At 36.1% G+C, this 19,634-nt stretch overlaps 1 protein-coding gene and 1 long non-coding RNA gene across 7 annotated transcripts; one reads left to right on the top strand and one right to left on the bottom strand.

Moving 5' to 3' along the window:
- Nucleotides 1–15: 15 nt before the first annotated feature.
- LOC131780892 (LWamide neuropeptides) lies at nt 16–18,720 on the bottom strand. 6 transcript variants are annotated; one of them, XM_059097517.2, is made up of 2 exons: nt 18,627–18,720; nt 16–1,254 (listed from the first exon to the last, which is right to left on the bottom strand). In XM_059097517.2, the coding sequence occupies exon 2, from the start codon at nt 1,251–1,253 to the stop codon at nt 330–332; it is 924 nt and encodes a 307-aa protein (XP_058953500.2). In that variant the 5' UTR covers nt 1,254; nt 18,627–18,720; the 3' UTR covers nt 16–329. The 6 variants fall into 6 exon arrangements, with proteins under 6 accessions (XP_058953500.2, XP_058953502.2, XP_066029473.1 ...); XM_059097519.2 differs by lacking the exon at nt 18,627–18,720 and adding an exon at nt 7,981–8,095; XM_066173376.1 differs by lacking the exon at nt 18,627–18,720 and adding an exon at nt 5,617–5,679.
- On the top strand, nt 14,184–17,525 carry LOC131780893 (uncharacterized). The gene is made up of 3 exons (XR_010719038.1): nt 14,184–14,254; nt 16,465–16,814; nt 17,372–17,525. It is a non-coding gene; the product is annotated as an uncharacterized lncRNA (long non-coding RNA).
- Nucleotides 18,721–19,634: the final 914 nt, after the last annotated feature.

Genomic DNA, 19,634 nt, shown 5'->3' with positions numbered 1-19,634 from the left:
CAGATGATACAATGATTAACATAGTGTACGATGTCATTTATTTGTTCTCGAATTGAAATTTGTACAATTTATAGATAATTCCTTGTCTTGTGTGATTCTACAGGAAAGAAGACGTTGCTTATCAATACTACAGTTTGTAAATAATGAGTAGCTCTTTAATGGCAGCCTTGTTTGACAACTCAATTTTTGTTCGTTAGATAGTCTTAAACATAACTCTAAGTTAATCTATAACAAATTCTTCCATTGACTTGTTTTTGAAACGAAATTCTAAAGTTCATTTGCCACTTTTGCCCAGGTTATAAATTTCCATTTAAGAGAAATATATGACGTCATTTCATTTCTTGAATATCCTCTTTGTCTTCATTTCCATCTTCCTCTGTGCTTTTTACATCAGATAGTTCCCTTTTCGATGATTTTGAGACTTTTTCGATTTCACGACCCCATAGTCCCGGGGGTCCATTTCGCAATCCCCTGCCCCAGAGTCCTGGAGGGCCATTTTTGAGTTCCCGTTCCCAAAGACCTACGGCTCCACTTCGCAATCCCCGACCCCAGAGTCCCGGGGGTCCATTTTTAATTTCCCGCCCCCACAGCCCTGGCGGTCCATTTGCGTTTTTACGGCCCAGAGCTGAAGTTCCTCTAGCTTCACGTCCCCAAAGACCTGGGGGACCGTTCTTTAATCCCCTTCCCCATAGACCCGGAGGACCGTTATCCAATCCCCTTCCCCATAGACCTGGAGGACCATTATTTAGTCCCCTACCCCAGAGACCCGGAGGACCGTTATTTAATCCCCGCCCCCAAAGACCCGGGGGACCATTTTCAATACCCCTACCCCAGAGATCTGCAGGGCCGTCTTTAATTCCTCGTCGTTTCGCCATGTTCCGTGCTGATAAAACCGATGGACTATCGTCTTGTTCTCGGTCTTCCGATTCGTCGGCTTGCTCGGGACTAGACTGTAAATCGTTGTCAATTTTTTGCACCTGGTTTTCATTCTCGATGGATCGTTCCCACACTCTGGGCAAATCGTCTTCTCTTTTATTGCTGTGGGATTCTGAAAGACGCTGCATATCATCAACTTCTGCGTTTAACGTTCCTTCTTCCGCGCTATTTCGCTGTTTCCTTGTTTCATCTCGTGCGTCTTTTCGCTCATGGAGCGCACCTATAGCGCTGTCCTCATCCGTAGCCGCTTCGAATTGTCGAGCGTTACACATCGCCGAAAAAATCAAAAAGAAGACGGTGACTTTAAAAGCTGGCATTCTGGAAGATAAAATGCTCATTCAGTCGATGTTATCAACAAAACCAGTATAATGATGGTATGCCGGCTAAAGCTAAAAAATTGACCACGTTTGGCCTGGATTTATGATACTTTTTCTCTAGGTCAGTTGGTATACCTGGGTTGTAGTGTGATGATGAGAGAGTTTGTCACGACTCTTCAACCCAGATGTCTGTGATATCTTTAATACCATTGGTTTTGGAAATGTTAATCTCTAATCAACACCCTTGGGGACTGATACGTTTATAACAATCCTACATGTGACTTACAACTTATAGTACACTTAAAACGCGTGATTGAACCTACCCACTAAAATACGATGGTTTTTCTTACCGACGAGAATCAAGCAAAACGCACTAGTGCAGCTTCTCTGGAAAACATTATTTTCTAGACTCAGACGGAAGCAGGCACAAATTTACATCTAGTTATGGCTTATAAAGATGCACTTTTTTTAAATGTGCAAACAATACTTAATTTCCGAAAAAGCAGAACCATTAAACAAACTAAATTTCCGTATTTATAATAAATCCAATTTTGTTTCTCGTGACAGGCCTCCGTGTATTTAACAAATAATTTTTGTAATTACGTAAAAGGAAAAAAAATTGTGATGCTGGATCTGAATATTTCCCCTACAGTTACTGGAATTTCGAATTTCGAATCTTCTGTTCCCCCGTTTTTTTTTTACCAGCGCAGCCTTGTAGTTTGAGAGTTAACCAAATGAAAGAAGGTTCAGAGTTTACATGGTAATTAATCAAACAAGTTGAATCGAAATTGCTTGGATCGTGTTAGGCTTTTGAACACTTGGTTAATATAAACAATATAATGTATCTATAAAATAAAAACATAAGTTAACGATGGAAATAAAAAGGTTGGGTGTCAATTATTCGATTTCACAAACACTACTTAAAATCTCGACATCTTATTTCACTAGTTTGTCTCACTCTTGTTAAGGAAAAAGTAGAAAGATACTTAAAACGCAGTCAGTGATAAGTGAGGACTCGAAAATAAGAAATTAGGATCTTATATGATCTCCAACAGAGTTTTATCTTGTTCCTTTTTAGTAATATCTAACAAATTTTTCATAAATTGGAAGCTGTGAAAGGTAATATTAGTAGAGGTACGGCGACAGCCGTGAGTAAAGAACAAGAAAATTGGGATGAGAAAAACTATTTGTTTAACAGAGTGGCACGCACAACATAAAACACTTGCCATATATAAGCGTAGTAGTTGGTGTTCCAAGTATAAAAATGAGGCAATAAGTGACCATAAACATCAAGCCTACCTAAAGTACATTGCTAGTCTTGCAGTTACTTACTTTAGGACGATAGATGTCATTCTACGAAAGCATGAAGATCTTTATCTTCTGTTCAGTGAAGGATCTTTTTGGCTAAAGTCTTACAAAGGTTTGTCGAAAAAAGAGCAACGTGTTCTCATTTAATATCCCGCTTGGTCTAACAAACGGAAATGTTTCTGATATATACAAAAAATAATAAACTGTCTTTCATTAACGCAAATAAAGGTTGAAACAATAGATAGCGCCAGGCGTCAGAGTTAAAGCAATTTGTTCAATTACGTTTTATAAACGTACCCTGGGGTGTTTTTGTGTGACGTCTATCACGTCGGCTCGAGTTAACAATATTGACATATATGATATTGCCGAAAAGAGACAACACTCAGGAAGATATCTGTCTCAACGAATGTGGACTTCGTTATCAGAATCAATATTTTGATAATTTTGAATTTTTTGAAGGGGCTTTCACTGCGCGACATAGTATTTTCATTGGGGTCTTGCGTTGGTGGGAGGTTACTTAACATGAATTAATTTCCCCCCTACTTAGGAAGCAGCCTGATTGCTTTCCTTTCTACGTTAGAAATGTAGCTTTTGAGTTGAATTTTTGGCATTTCCTGCCCTTAAGTGGACCCAAAAATTCAAAAACATACATGTGGAGTTCTATTTTTCATGAACACTAAAATTTAACTAAAATAAGACGAAGGTTCTTTACGTTTAGAGAGGGGTGGCATTAAGAGAGAAGCCTGCATTCGGCAGCTAAGATTCCTCAACGATCTGTGATGATTTTACATAGATCTAGATATATGGAAATGTCGGTAATTTCGTACTTTTTGACATGAAGTTAATGTATGCAATGTTGATCTTAATTGCCTTAAAGCCTTAGAAATAACCAAATTTGCCAGAAAGTCAAATGATCTTAAACAGTGCTGGGGTATCCTTTCAGTTGCGTTATATAGCTTAATGGGAAAATTTCAACCAATAATTTATTATCAACTTTCCTATTTTCAAAGTCCCGGCAAAAAAAATTGCTGAATAAGTATAACCAAGTGGAGAACAGAAACCAATGGAGAATAAAGGTTATTTTGCACATAACGAAAAATTAAATAATCCATAAAGATCTACAGCAAGAGAAATGAAACAAGTGAGTATCTTCCAAAAAAAATTTGATAAATTAGCTTGTTTTTCAAAATAACTACGACAAAAATTTGTCTCTGAAACATCCTTTGCAGTCCTTTCAAATTGTTTTACTGACACAAATGATGCGCTACATATGAACATTAGCAGTGTTGGCACAACTACATATCATTATTTTCAACCTTTAAAGTATCGAATAGCGAAAAGTGAATCAGCCAACAAACATAACTTTGTTTCTCAAAACCTTTTGATGAGGATGCCGCTTAATTTAAACATCACTAGCTTGTTTCTTAATTTTTTGACACATTTTGTGCTTCTGAATCAGATTCAAGATATTTTATGCATTGTCGACCACGCTGAAAGATAAAGCATGTTTCGTAAGAAGCATTAACATGTATCCTTATCGTTACTTTTTTTAAAGTGTCCAAATGCAATCATTCGCCCTGTGGATTAAAATATCTTTAACGTGGTAGCAGCGGAAGTCTGTGTAGAAACGACTGAGTTTTTTAGGCCAGAAAAACTATAAAATTGATTTCAACAAAATAACCGGGTCATTGATAAAAAGTCAGAAATAAAAGGTTTAATGTACTTCTAAGATGTATGAAAAACAAATTGAGTGAACCCCTTATTCCAGTTCATCTCTGAAGATGGGATAAAATGTCGACCATCTTTCAATGTTCAATTTAGTGTATATAAAGCAGTTTCAAGTTATTCTGAAGGTATAATACCAAAATATGAAGATAAGCTCTTTATGGGCTTCTGACACGAGAAGAGACTATATTGTCCTGAATCACCCAGCCACAACGCTTCAGAGAATGAGCAGAAAATAAAGTTGTAAAATCCAAAAATACACCAGTCCATTACGATAAGTTATTGTGTTTCTAGAACTTTTTTCATAGATAACATTTTAATGTTTACGACGAAGTGAGATAAAGATCATGTAAAACCGTACTATTTTGACCATACAAATTCATTAATGCAATGAGTATTTGTACAAAGATGGATCAGGCCCACATATCACTGAATTAGACAGATAATAACAGAATAACTGTTCGAAATTTTTACGAGACGAAACAAAGGAAGTTTTGAGTCGTTGAATTACGCATGTTGCTGAAAGGCTTACATGCGTGGTAAATTTGCATCAACCGCAAGTACAGGTTGCACCAAACTGAGGCCCACGCTACAAAGTATCCAATTTTCCATTTCCTTTTCTTGACGTAAGATTGAATCACTTGTTTGTGTAATTTCTGCGATTTTAATTTTGTTTTTCAATTTTGCTTTTCCAATGCATATCAATTCCTTTTACGTTTTTAATCATCAGAAATCAGGGGGCACTCAGATTGAGTGATGCTCTAAAAAGTTCTTGCTTTTCTTTTTCAGGTAAAAAACGTGACATTAGACGAATGATTTTTCTAATTTATGATGCCAAAACGATACTTTTCTTAATACTTATTTCTTCCAAAATATTCTTAAATCAGTGAGTTAAGTTAAACTTCCAAGTTGATACAACTATTGGAATTTTCCTCCCTTTAATCGATGCAATGCTACTCTAAGAAACCTCGGTATTGGCTTTTTTCATAAAGGGGGTAAGTTTGTAAAGAAACTGTGGTGCTGCGTCCGCGGGGAGTATAAAAAATAACTTGGTTTTATCAACTGAGTTTGTGATGTAAATTGGCCATCGTAAAAAGTTTCTAAGCTGACTTTTCGAGCATAGGCCCTTCGTCAGAGCGAATGGAATCAGCGTTTTTCAGTCGAACCATGTTCAAATTCACCGTCGGTAAAATTCCTTCCACAATTTTTGGTGTTTTCATCTACGGCGTTAACAGCTAATATCATTCTGTTATTATCATTAAAACTGCTTGTAAATCATCTTCCTAATTACATTTTGAGTTAAACTGAAGTCCACAACAAAAGTACATACCTGAAGACACTCTTGACGAAAAGTAATTTTTCCTTGTTTTTCAAGGAGACCTTTCCACTTTATTCGAGATGATTTCGCACCTTCGATTTAAGACTGACATTGGAAGGCGGATATGGAAAATATTTTAAACATTTTCTTTCATGCAAGACTAAACAAATTTTAATTTTGTGGTATTTTACAAGCTCAAAGGTATCAGTAGTAGAATAGTATGCGATACGACTGTTATTTAGTGGTTGTGGCGTTATTTTAAGGCCTTTCTGTCATTAGAAGAGATCCCTTCTCATGTTCTTGTAACGATTATTTCGTAACCAAGTTTCTCGTAAGTAAGTTTTGATACACATAGAAGCTTAGCCTACTTGTTCATATTCATGACGCCATTAGCTAGTTACTTAGTATGAGGTCTATATAAGCCATATCACACCGTGATATCACTGTTTTGTAGAGATTTGGCGTGGTTCCCGAAAAACCAGTAGGAAATCCTCTACACGTCCATAAGGGCGAAAATACTGGGGTTATATTTGCAAGGGAAAATAATGTGTTATTAATTATCTCGATACCTTGTCTAGTATTATGTCCATGAATAAAATGAATGACTTAAAGAGTAATTTTGAGTCGTGAATTATAGTATTCCGGTATTATTTTTTTTAAGTTTGTTCAATTTTGAATCATTTCATTGTGTTATTTATTTCAAAAGAAGACCTTATTTCAAGGATGTAAGTTAATCAGCAAATCTGGCATATTAAATAATTTCATATCTTTTATCATGTCATTCGTTTTCTGTAAGCATAAAAGGCTGTCTCATGCATTGACTTTCTCGAAATAGCTTTACGCTTATTCCGCCCTTAGCGATAAATGTTATATTACTTAGTATTGAGTTACTTAGTATCTGAGTTACCTATGATAAGCGAAAGTATCACAGTTTGACATTTAAATCTAAAACATCAACCTCGTTAGAGCGTGTTACGTTTTAAAACACGAAAAAAAATGGTGAAAAATGTTTGAAGTAGCTGACAAGAAAAAACGTGTTTAAACCCAAACACTTGTGGCTGGAAGTTAAAAAATTCTCTTATCAAAAAGGAATTGAAAATTGATTGACGACAAACCAAACCTGATTGATCTTAGCACTTAACATAAAACGACTAAAATACACATTTTTAGTTATTTCATGAAAAATATCAAGCTTAAGAAATGGCCTTTCAATTTTATAGACATACAATTTTCCATGTTGTATTGTGAAAACTTGAGTTATACTTCATTTACGTGCCATAGGCTATTCTGTGAAAAGCAAATTTAACAAAAGTGCCAAAACAAAGTCGAGGGGAATTTAAATTAGCGCAAGAGGATCTTTACAAAACAGCATTATACACGGAAAACAACAGGTTTAGAATTTGGCTCTAAAGCCGGTTAGTCAGAGATTCCAAGCAGAACTAGTTCACTTCTGCTTAAATATACATTCATTTTAGAGGAAAAATTGAAATTAATCTAATTAACGAAAATTCTTTAGGGCAAGGGAAAGCTACAAATTATAATTGGTTTGCATTCCTCTTGGATTCGCAACTCGATGCGGCGGATATATGAATATACCTCAATTTGACTATGCCTTACGTTAAAGACTTTCTGTCTCCTTTTGTTTTTTTTTATTAAGTGAACCATAATTTTTAAGCGTCCATGATATTGCTAGAAGCACTTAAGACAAATCCATGAGGATAAAAATTCTGACCCTGTCTCACTCAAAAAATGACAAGGCTCAACCGAAAAATCCGCTGGAATGACTCTTGGCTATTTCAGGTATTCATTTTGAGTTGAAAAGACATATCAGTTCATATGGTGTCGTGTTTTTTCTTTAAAAAAAGACAACAACAACAACAACCTCTTAATAACGTCATCCAGGTTAAAATTTTTTTTGAACTTAATCAGTTCAAAGTCCATGCTCTTTTAGGGGTACATAAAGGAAATAACCCCCCCTTTTTAACATATATACCCCAAAATATTTGCCTTAACTACCGCCAGGTTGAAGCTATTTAATAAGGAATTTGTCGCAAAGAAATTAGAAAGTTATGAATCTTCTGGTATGATTCTGACAGTTCCTGACTCTATCCTTAAATCGTAAGCTATCTGCCGTTTCTCTTTGATCTGACTCTTTGAATCAGATCTAACGTCATTCGATATTCAACGATTTCATTACGAAACAAACAGATCTGCTAAGTAAAATACAAGACATCGTTATTACCAGTGGTTTTATCACTGCACGTTTAACTGTACCGCGAGTCAGCATAAAACTCCTCAGATATTTAATTTAACTAAGAACGGCAAACAATTGAATTTAATGAATAAAACTATATCGGATTTTAAAAGCTAACTTACCAGAAAGCTATTTGATTTATCTTGCTGCTGGTAAACTGCGTGTAAAGTAGTCAATACTAGCTGACCGGTGTAGCAAACGGTTAGGGTTAGGATTAAACGGCTAGTTTAAATATATTCCGTTATGATGCCGTGACAGCATGAAAACTATGGCTAAAAAGAAGAGGTGTTTGCTTCGAAAGCGACCTTCCTGAGTCTTTTGTCTGTTGCGTTCATTACAGCCTTCACAAGTTGCTATCACATGAACTAATCTATTCTAGGTGTTACAGAGAATTACCACTCTTAGCTATGATTAATTTTGTATCAATAACGATGTGCTAACGTTTTTTGTTCAGTAAGAATCAAGAAACACTGGCGCCACTCATTAGCACGTTGTAAGCGTTTTATCGCCTTATGTCATATAATGATTTTATTGCTTTCAATGTAAGATCTCTATCGGGGCTTTATGATACTCAATAATAACCGAGTTGAGAATTTGTATTTGGTGAAAAAAAGTTTTTCTTAATTAGGAATCATAAATTAGAGCCGAGGAATAAATTTGTAAATAGTGTAACGATCATCACAGTTAATAACAAAACTAAACTTGATGTGAAAATAAATCCTGAAAAAATTTCGTATTCAATGGCAAGATTGGAGATTGTGACCGCGAAGCTATAGACTTTCTACGCCAAAACATGATTATTCTAGCCTAGAACTAGCCTGGACTTGCCAACGTTGCTGAAGAGAAGTAAATACTGCTAAAAATTAAGAAATTCACGGTAATTTCAGCTGCGTATTGGATCAATGCGTCATTTTATCCTTCTTAAAAATGTTTGAATAAATTTTAGCTTTTTCTCTAAAGATGAATTAACAAGTAAAACTTCAGTCCGAATGGCTTCTATATAAGAATCTGTGAAAGATCGCGCGAAAGAATGATTGGTCTTTTATTTTTGAAAAAAAAACTTAGCATAAAAGTAAAAACGAAAACTGAAAATTATGAAAACAAATCAGTAAATTAAGGTGTGAAAGTCTGCCGCATGGAGTGTATACGTCTTGAAATACTTAACAATTTTCAAGCCGCAAATCTATATTTCTTTCAGTCTTTCAGATACAATGTCACTTATGAAGAGGTGTGAGAGACCCAACCAGGCAAGCCATCGGCGTGGGTCACGTGAAGACCTTCGGACCAATTAAAGAATCTAACTGGAATGGTATGAACACATCAATTTCATCAGAACTTTCCAGGTGACACTATTGGCGGGCATTACATGAAGAGGAAGTGGTCGAAGGAAAACATCCGAGAGGCTGAGCGATACTCTAAGATTGTTAGTGGCATCCCGTCAGTGGCACTCCCTCCACGGAGGGATATTCCTTGAAAACTTCCAGAAAGGGGGGGGGGGGTGTACCGCCCCGCCTGACACTGATCAAAAATGTTATTTTTCGCGTCAGTTTTCAGATCAGGTTTTAGAAAGTTTTACTTGATCCACAACACTTTTTTTGGTACTTTTAAGTCTGCATCGGTAACAGAACATCAGTACAGTTAAAATTTACCTGAATTAGTTATTACTTCTCCTTCTGTATTGTTCATTCTTGGAAATGCAAAGAGAAATATTTTGATCAGACTCTCTTTAAAATTGTACCCGATTTTAGATGATGAGGACTATAGTCTCCACCTTTTTTCAGACCAAAAACTAAAAACTGTAACCATTTAGGTGGAATGTACCTTTCACATACAGGGACTTAACCCACAATAAGAAAAACCCCCTCCCCCGAGGGGCAAATGAAGTGAAAGAATTCTCGGAAATTCGCGTTCCATTTTAATTCCTATTGAGGATAAAGCCCACGGTCAATATAGTTTTAACGAAAATCCTAACCAAATCAAATAAAACGATTTTCTCAGCCCTTTCCTGTTACGCAGTGAGTTTTTATTTTCTTTCCCTTTCTCTGGGTCTCTGTGACACCCACATCGGCCTTGTAAATGTCTAGATATTTTACCGTCTACTTCGAATTTGCTTCACCATTTTCTTCAATTCTCATAGCTGGACCCAAGTGAATAAGTGAAGTGCTAATTAATTGTAAGTGACACGAATAAAAGATCTAACAAAAGAAAATCAAATTCTCGCCCACATTTCATGTACGTGCTCGCTTTGAGTCGGTCCTGGTTCATGATATTATTCGCCCTTAGGTGGTGATTGAAATACATTAAAAATAATGAAGTAATATTTTCACAAATATGCTTCATCACTTATTAAATTTAGCTTAGGGTGTCAAAGTGATCAGTAGCTGGTTAGGCTGCCTTCGCTCTCGATTCAGTCACAAGTTTGTTGGTTTGTTGACTCAGTGTGCACGGTGAGATTTAATAAGTTCACTCCCTAGTTTAAATGGATCACACCTTTTTGCGTCGGTTGACCTCTACCTACCCACAGGAAATCATGAAAATATTTCCTGGCCAACGTAGGAGAAAAAACAGGAAAGAAATACATTTTAATTGCGTGAATAAACTCATATTTTTCATATCGCTTCTAGGACACAAGAGAAAGTGCGTCGATCGTCACACGAAATATGAAATGCCGATATAATTGTCCAGTCTGCTTCTACTGTGCTAACTCGCGTCTTTCATTGATATATATAATCGACTAATTGACTAATCTTTCACTAACATCTCCGAAATTTTATTTGGATTACGAAATTGCCTTTATCTAAGTCAAAAGAGTCCAGGGTGTTACCTAATTCTGTATGATTTTCGTTGAATTTTTGCATCGTGGAAACGTCTTCAGTGTTTTCCAATGAGTCGCTCTTCTTAGTGCCTTACTGGTTAAATAGTCATTTTGATCCAAGCTGCAGAGTATGGCAGAACTTGACGAGATCATTGCACGTGCAGATCGCAGAACCATTTTTTAGCCGCGTACACTGCGTGAAATACGACCGACCAGAATACGCACGTGCATCATGAAGAATCTGTGAGCTGCAGTGATTCTAACAGTGATTTTTTCTAGTTTATTTTTTTCCATAATGGTGTTGCTCCGGATGTTCTTCAGTGTAAGCTATATTGATGAACTGCTTCGACCCAAACAATGTGAGTTTGCATTTTTCACCGCCTACATGAGATTAACTTGCGTAACTTCTCCTTACGATAAATTATTTTCCAAACACGTTGTGAAAATATACACTGGACACGTAATAACCCGAGGATGATGTCTTAGTGCATTACCAAATTCTCCTAACTCATGCAGCATGAGGAAAGAATCACAGATCAGATTTTTAGGAGTCATTTCATCAGGCCAATCTGGTCCAAAACGGTTACAAATTGGATCGATGAGTCAATTTTATATGGAAAATATGTTTTTAATGATAAAAGACAATTTCTTTATGTCACAGTGGTCGAAAGAATAGTGGTTTCTTTCAAACTGAACTTTTGTCTCTGAAGATATTTGATTACTAAGGAATCATATACGTCAAGAAACAAGTTTGATGCACTTTGTATCCGCTCGGAGATTCGTCGATCTCGTTTTTCGTTTCTTTTATTTCACTACGCGCAGCGTCGGAATAGAGTCGCACGGGCGCTTCAGCGATGTTATTCTCGTTTTATCCGCGACTGAATCATGCAAACTAGGGAATACAGTCACAACATGGAAGCATTTTTCACGTTGATTTAGAAAATGAATGAGGTTAAATTTAGTCATCATAAATATTCTCATTCTCGTCCGCTACGATACCAGGCTATTGACCCCTTACACCCTAACATCAGTATCAATATTCTCTATTCTCTTCTCTTTACGTTTCATTTAGTACCAACAAGGAGAATTTGTTTAACAATCAAAGCTTCTTTGGTTGGCGACCATTTCCCTTTAGTCTCATGATCTCGACGAATGATTCAGCCATATTACTGTAAGGAGAAATTAGATGCTGGTCACTCTCAGGGTTTAAACAGTTAAGTGATTTTAAATATTAGAGGAGTCGCACTCAGGAAGCTTACAAAAAAAATGTTTACCCCTCAGGTGATTCTGACGTTCGTTTGGCACCACGTATGTGTGACAAGTTAGGAGATAAGGGTGGACTAGGGCTGGGATAGATATAAGTTCTAGCACGTACAACCTTCGAAAATGCGATTGATAAACAAAGATACATCTCCAACAAATTGATAGTGACTATTAATCGTGTCACAAGTAATTGAATTTTAATTTAGTATCATTACTGCGGTGAATAAAAAACATGTTTTACAAATGTATCCTTTGGAGAAAAAGTCAAACTGACTTTTCCCCTTAAAACGATCAGCAAATAAGTTAAAGGAGCAGTATGAAGAAAAAAAACCTTTGTCGTTGTTTAAAAGGGAAAACACACTGACTTATCATGATTTTATACTGAGATCTCTCCACATTTGCCTAGACTTATAAAAAAAACTTGCACATTTTGATGATGGCTTGTAACACATCCACGTAAGAAATTGATTGGTGAGTTTTCCAAAGGGAAAAAGTTAGTTCTGAAAGCCATTTCGAGTAAATCAGCCTTATAAGTAAGGTTTACTAATATCAGTTGAGTTTGTAAGATACGATTTGACGAACATGTGCCAGTTTGAGTCTGAATGCTGATTGTGGGGAGCCAGTCACTTACCACCAATTATCAATACGAGTATTCTATCAGCTAAATGCTGGGCCGTCAGGTGAAATGATAAACAAGGTCTTTGTTTACTTGTGAATGATGTATACCACATTTACCCTGATAAGGCCATCACTCGGTTCTATTTCCATTTGGTTCTCGTTCTCCACTTTAATCTTTTTTCTCAAAAACGGATACGATGGACAAAGCGTTCTTTACAGAAACATCGAGTGAATAATTTGGCGTCGATCTTTCAGAGGCTAACCTGGACTTTTCTTTACTGATGGAAGAAAACAGACTGGTTTTTAATTTGTCATGCGGTAAAATGACTTTGCATCTTGTCTTTAGAGTTTCAGAATTTGATTCTTGCGTTTTTATGTATCCTTGACAAACTGCTGTAATGCGCTTCTCTCAACTTATTACAAGCCTTTTGCGGTTACGGAAATGAAGTCAGCAGACAAAAAGATGCTCGTGGTAGCCTTCCTGAATATAATATCTCTCATGGCTCTGACTGCTTGAGTGGTATCATTATCGTTTACCGAAGGAGAAAAGGGAGGCCATCGTGATTCAAAAGGAAGTCTTCGTAAAAAGTTTTTGGTAAAAAAATCAAATGGTGCTCTCTGAGCAGGTCCTCTATCATATATTCTATATTCACACATTTTTTCCGAAAAAAAAAAATTTGGTTTGAGGATAATAACTTGAACTTGAATATAAAATTTTCATGATAAAACTGTTACTTGTGGCCTTAACTGATCATGAGCAGTTTCCTTAAAATAAATACAATATATTTCTCAGATCATTTGGATCAAAGATAACTTGAAAACAAACTTTGTTATCAGATTAAGATGCAGTTTTCAAAATCTGTTTAATCGCATGTAACCTTTTTTTTTAATATTTCGTCGTGAAATCTCCTTTTTAGTGACTCTATTCAGTTATGTAAGTCTCTGTTGGCGGGGGCTCGTGTCCAACAGGCGACTCAAGGAAGCTATACTGCATTCAACGCTTAAACTGAGTGGTTAGACAATTAAACCATGCAATTTAATTTTTATCGCCACAGTGGGCTCTTAAAGCGCTTAACTGTGCACTTCTTCCGCAAGGTAAGTGCATAAACTGAAAGCTAACTTGTTAATTTATCTAAAGAGAAGATACACAAAATTTATTCATGCATTTCAGAGTAAGAAAAACAGGCCTCGTCGTCAAATTATTTATCTTTAACGTCTCCTCGGGTTATATAGATTTTTCGAGTGTGTCCGTTCTTAATTTGAAACTCTATGACTGCGATTGTAGGGTTTGATTTATTCGCTTCGCTAACAGACAGGTGGTGTGTTTTACCAGACTAAATTATTAAAATATTGATCGTCTAGTGTTTCTCTTTTTTCTTAAAGCGCGCAGCATCGGGCGGCCACGTGCGCGTTAAATAACAGACAATGCAATGGCTTCCCGTAAAGTTGGACGCACCACCGACAGGCGTTAAGTCCACAAAACAGTACTGGGCTTAAACAACGGAAAACTCTGTTGAATTGTAAGAAACTGATAGCGGATTCCACGTCACTTCCACATCCTATGTGGGGGCAGGGCCGGGGTCTCTATAAAATTCTGACGGTTATCGCTTCAATTCACTGAAAAACAAACACTGATCCGGTAAGGACAGATCAGAGTTAACAACGGGTCGATCAAGTTAACTTCGTCTTAAAAACCCAAGGTAACTGAAATATGCTCTCTATTTTCTTATGATACATGCGATGCTCGGGCTGCGTCTTGCAGAATATCGTGCATTAGTGAAAAATGTCCGTTAAATTTAATTTCTATTATCACTTTGGCTCATGCAAGAAAAAAAATTAACTCAAGGTTTGCACATAACACACAAGCCGTCTGTGAGAATTTGTAGTTCTATAAATTTTGCATGAGAGAAACTCCAAGATTTAAGAAGAGCATTGTCAGGAAAACGGTCCTGTATCTCGTGCTTCAAAAGGCTGGGCTGCCGGTATAACACGAGTTGGCTTCATTTTGTTCACTGTATTCCACTTACATAGAGCAGTTATATTTTTTAAGTTTGAATTTTTCTTGATCCACAGTTTCTTATTCAAAGGACAGGGTTTTAGAGGATGAAATGATTTTCATGAGTTTTTTGTGTTACGAGTTACTCAATACCAAGCGAAGAAAATAGCTCTTATATTGGATTTCGTGATGCCCTCAATCATATTTAGTTGGGCTATTTAGGAAATTGATAATGCAAAACACAGGATGGGTCGTATTAATAACATCCTCTTAGTCTGCTGGTTTACTAACTTTTAAAATCAATTAATTAATTTCGTTTCTGGAATGATAAATAGTGATGATCTAGCTGTACGCTTGACTTGAGTGAATCACCATTTTCTGCCACTTTTTTCGGTAACAAGTAGACTAACATCAGTGAACAATCTAGTTTATGAGAAATTAAAAGATAAGAAAGCCCGTTGATTAAACGCAAACTCCGGTTTTGTCGAATCAGCACATGGTCTCTAGAAAATAATCTACGTAGGAGTTACAATTTAAAACCTTGAACTAAAGAACAGCTAGTGTTAGTTTAATATAATTAAAGAACTTTATCATTTACATGTTAATCCTAGCGAGCGGCGTCATCACATGAAAATTCAAATAAATTAACAAAACACGTTTCCCACTGCTTGAACACTGAAAGTACTCGTTAACTTTCCAGTCACAAGATCATAAATTCTTTTGAAACAGTTTATATCGGTTTATATTTTCTTTTATTTTGGGCTTTCTGTAGCAAAAATAAGCGCTTTATCAGCTCTCTCAAGAGTTAGTATGAATCGAAAGAAAATTTTAGAATTTCAGATAATGAATCAATCATAGAGGCCTTATCATAGAGTTATTTTTAGATCACTTGCGCTCACGAAGATCCAGGTAGAATCAGAAATAACCAGTCCCATGTTGCGAATTTCGCGAACGTCAGACATTCCGTGCGGTATCTTTTTTTTATCTGTTGTAATATCTTATGCTGCGTGTATATCGTGCAGAGCACGATATACATGTAACATGTTGTGAGGATTTCAGAGTACCACCTGGGTGCTTGTGGATACTTCTTTTATCTCCTCGTGCTGTAATTATCTTTCAGATACTGGCATGAATCGAAGCAGAGTCATGGATAAAATTCAGATCATTACGCTAGGGCATTAGTATTTTTCTATGTTTATGCAAAAGAGAGCGAAAATAGTCAGCTAGAGTTTATATTTCTCACTTCCACGTAGCTTTATCCTCAAAGGGGGATCTAAAAATAGCAATTGGTGCGTCGTGAACTATCGTCACTCGGACACCGCATGTGAATTCTTCTTTGTTCTCCATCACAGTAAGCAGGAAAATGAGAACTTGGGAAAAACGTAAAAAAAAAAAAAAAAAAAAAGACGGGCCGAAATCAGCTGCACATTATTTTAGTCTCATCCTATTTTACCTATCCATGTCCCTTATTTGCCTCGATTTTTTTAATTGACAGTTTGAACCGGTTTCTCTTATAGGTTCACATGGATATTCTTCACGTATAAATTTCCTTCAACTCACTAACTTTCTCGAACTATCTTACTAGGCAGACAAGAGCACCATGTAGTGCAGACTGTGTCAACAAAACGTTAAAGACTCATGTCCTTAAAGGATATTTCAGACTTTTAATTTTTCTGTATCTATTTATTAGCTAACTATTTTGATGTCTCCCCATTAAAATTTTTGTTTTTAACTTCGTAAGCACCTATATGTATTGGGATTTTTCACTGTCTAAGTGTTATGTCATTGGCTCTTACACCAAAATCAGCTTTGTAGATCGCTCCACTATAATCTGTTTTAGTGCCCGTTTAATCCTCTTTAACGTCTCTAAGTTCGGTTCTATCACTATCATCTTTTTATTGTTTTCCCCTCTAGCGACTGTCTTGGCTTAATCAATACCTTGCATTCCACAATCCAAAAGTAAACTTTTAAAACGACTCCTACGATGAACCGAAAGCTACTCGCTGCGTTAGCAATTGTAACATTTCTCACGATAGCTGACCTTAGCAACAGAACTGCTTGTGAAGCGAAACAGCGGCGCCGAAGGTTCACGTGGCATGGAAGACGTTTGATCTCACATCGACCGACAAAGTCTGCATCGAATGGAAATAGCCAGGTGAACATGAATTCTCAAAAGCCAGCAGATAATGATGACACAACACAAAAACAAGACTTTGATAATGAAGAACAGGTTGGAAAATTCTACGCTGAAGTGTTTGGAAGTGGTAAGAAGCATCATCGTTCTCTAACCACTAGGATCACAGTTTACAAAGCTCCAATTTAGATTTTCAATTTCTTAAGATGTGACTATCAATTCTTTATCAAATATTTTATTAAGATCCTGCTCTCCGGATTCCGTATTGACTTAAGGGTTGAGTAGAGATATTTTAATCATTTTTAACAAACTTAGTAGAAGAGAAATGTTGTACCAATGAACTTAATGCGCTCTCAAAGAAATAAACAACTTGAAGTTACGTAAGAAATTCACACAGCATAGCTAAGATAAACATCACTAGGAACCAAGGAAAGTTGAAATTTAGCGCAAAAAGCGCGTGAAAACTCAGATAAACGAGTCTTTATTGCTTTCAATTTTGCATGAGTGGTCAGAAAGATGGCATTTTTTTCCTGGACCAATCATAGAGCATAGTGAAACTAAACCACTGCGGTCCAGGATTTCTTTCAGCATTCAGTTGACGGTACCGCTTTACGACGCGCATGTGAATAATGTTAACTTGTCCGGTCGCTTCACTACTAATAAGATATTTTTTTCGATTTATCACAGGTGATATGCGTCAACCACACGAACCTTGATTTTTTTACGAAGATTAGAGATGTAAAATGGAGTCGACATAAATATAGTTTTTTAAATGTTTTAAATTCATTATATTTAATTAAAGTTAGGAAATTGTATTATTTAACTGATTCATTAAAGAGGATAATTTGTGCGTCTTGAAACATTTCATGAAAAATCTTCACGATCATCGTCTGCAATCTTCATAAGTCTCCTTTGTCTCTAAAACGTTATCACCGTAATCCAGACTAAAACCGAAAATGTTACACGGCTTTTCCATAAAAAAATATTTAAATTTACTGAAACAAGCTTATCTTTACGTTTACAAATGAGGAGACTGAAAGTTACAAACTTTTCTAGGCGGTCCTAAAAAATACAAACTGTCTTTTAAAATACACTAAACGGAGTGGTTTTTAGCCGGGGCTATTGCACATGACAATGAAGAAAGAAGTCGTGCAACAGTTCTGAATTTGGCATGGCTTTATTCTAGTGCTTTTCCATCTCATAGAAATTAAAAATGAGAACCAAACCGAACGAAAGAAAGTTGCAAGGTAATTAGTTGAGTACAAAAGCCAGCAACAGTTTGTACGCAATTGAAGCTCACTTTGTAGATTCAAAATAATTCGAAAATAAAGAGAAAGGACTTGATATATGAAATTATATGTGTATAAAATAAATTTTCTCCAACATTTTTTTGCAATATCATTCAAAATTTGATCTTTCTTTGACCAAGATGTCGTTGTTTCTTATTTCGTCTTTCTTTCAACAGCGCACTTTTTAAAACTACGGCACCTTCCTTACGCATTTCGAATTCGATTAAATTCTAAGTTAACGATAAACCACTGTTGTTAAGTTAAAAACAGACTGAAAGAGATCCGTGCATGCAGAGCGAAACCTAAATTAGCATAACAGGGATAATTTCAGACTATAGTTAAATAGGTCAAAACATAATATAACTGGCGATTTTCACTTTGCCTTGCTCTATCATTTCACCTTCTGCATCTTTATTGAATCTCTTTTCAGGCACAAATTCTTGCGTAACCTTCTCGTCCAGCTTAAAATTTTCCCTTGAAGACGATTGAACAGCAATCGATGGTACATTTCGTGCCCAAAGATATTTAGTCGCAGATCGTTGCTGCATGCCTAAGCATATTGTTCACAGTTGTGAATGTTGTCAACAGAGTGTTTTTACATTCGCACAGTTGTCTAATGTGTAACTGAGTAGGTTAATATGATTATTACTTACCTGTGTGGGGGTAAATATCGTTTATGTCATGTACCGTGCTCGAGCAATATGAAGTTGGCAGAAGTAACCTAAGTTCGTTGCATTTGCCAAGAACTTGATCACTTTTGTGTTTTCATGAAATAACATGTCCTCGCCAACACAGGCACAACGAAACGTCCAATTAGAGGATATTTACCCGAACGGTTTTGACGTAAGTTATAAAATTTTTATTTTAATGATAACGCTCTGGCGGGAGATCAGTTTAAAATTATTCTTAGACAACTACAAAATCCCGGGAAAATTTTTATTTTAAATACTTTCTCTTGACCCTTTTCCGATGGATAATATATTTTCTTTCTATATGTAAATCTGGTAAGATAACAGTTCTGTTCGCTATTTGTATGACTTCTAATTTTTTTATCTTAAAATTTCGGAAGTAATAAAATGGATCTAATTTCATGCTTTGCTAAAACTGCTCGAAGTGGAACAGTGAACCTCTCGCATGCTGGTAGAACTACAAACACGACGATAGTGAAGATATTTCGAAGGTTTTTGGGATTGGATCGTGTATTTTATCTGATAATTTACCCGTAGGGATTAGAAATCTTTATGATCTTACCTATTGCGCAGTGGGTTGTCCCATTACTTCGTTGAAATAAATCTTGTTTTTACAATTAGATTATTCTCCCCTAATACTGGATTTGTATTGTTATCCAGAGTACAATTTACCAAGCTATGTGCTAAGAAAGCTTTAATTTTTTTTTGGTAGTTATAATACAAAATCAATCAGTCAACAAGTAGAATTACACAGAACGAGAAAAAGATAGAAAGAGGGAACAACAATAGTACGCTGTTTGTTGTATGATACATCCTGGATAAACTGCAAATTTCTCCCCACTGCAGTGAATGGAAATCATGATAAGGATGATGTACAGGTCAACTTGAAGAATGATTTTATCGAACCCTTCACCCCCACTTTTTCAACCCATATGTGGAACACAGAACGAGGAATTCTAGGGACTGGGTCAT

Source organism: Pocillopora verrucosa, chromosome 10, assembly GCF_036669915.1.
Source record: "Pocillopora verrucosa isolate sample1 chromosome 10, ASM3666991v2, whole genome shotgun sequence".
In the NCBI taxonomy this organism is placed as follows: Eukaryota; Metazoa; Cnidaria; class Anthozoa; order Scleractinia; family Pocilloporidae; genus Pocillopora; species Pocillopora verrucosa.
This window is presented reverse-complemented; position numbering and strand designations above follow the sequence as displayed.

Excerpts from the sequence above, each read along its gene's own strand:
- LOC131780892 (XM_059097515.2), bottom strand. The coding sequence starts at position 2,605 with ATGACATCTATCGTCCTAAA. Across the intron at positions 1,255-2,585 it reads ATGACATCTATCGTCCTAAA|AATGCCAGCTTTTAAAGTCA; the intron begins GTAAGTAACTGC and ends TTTATCTTCCAG.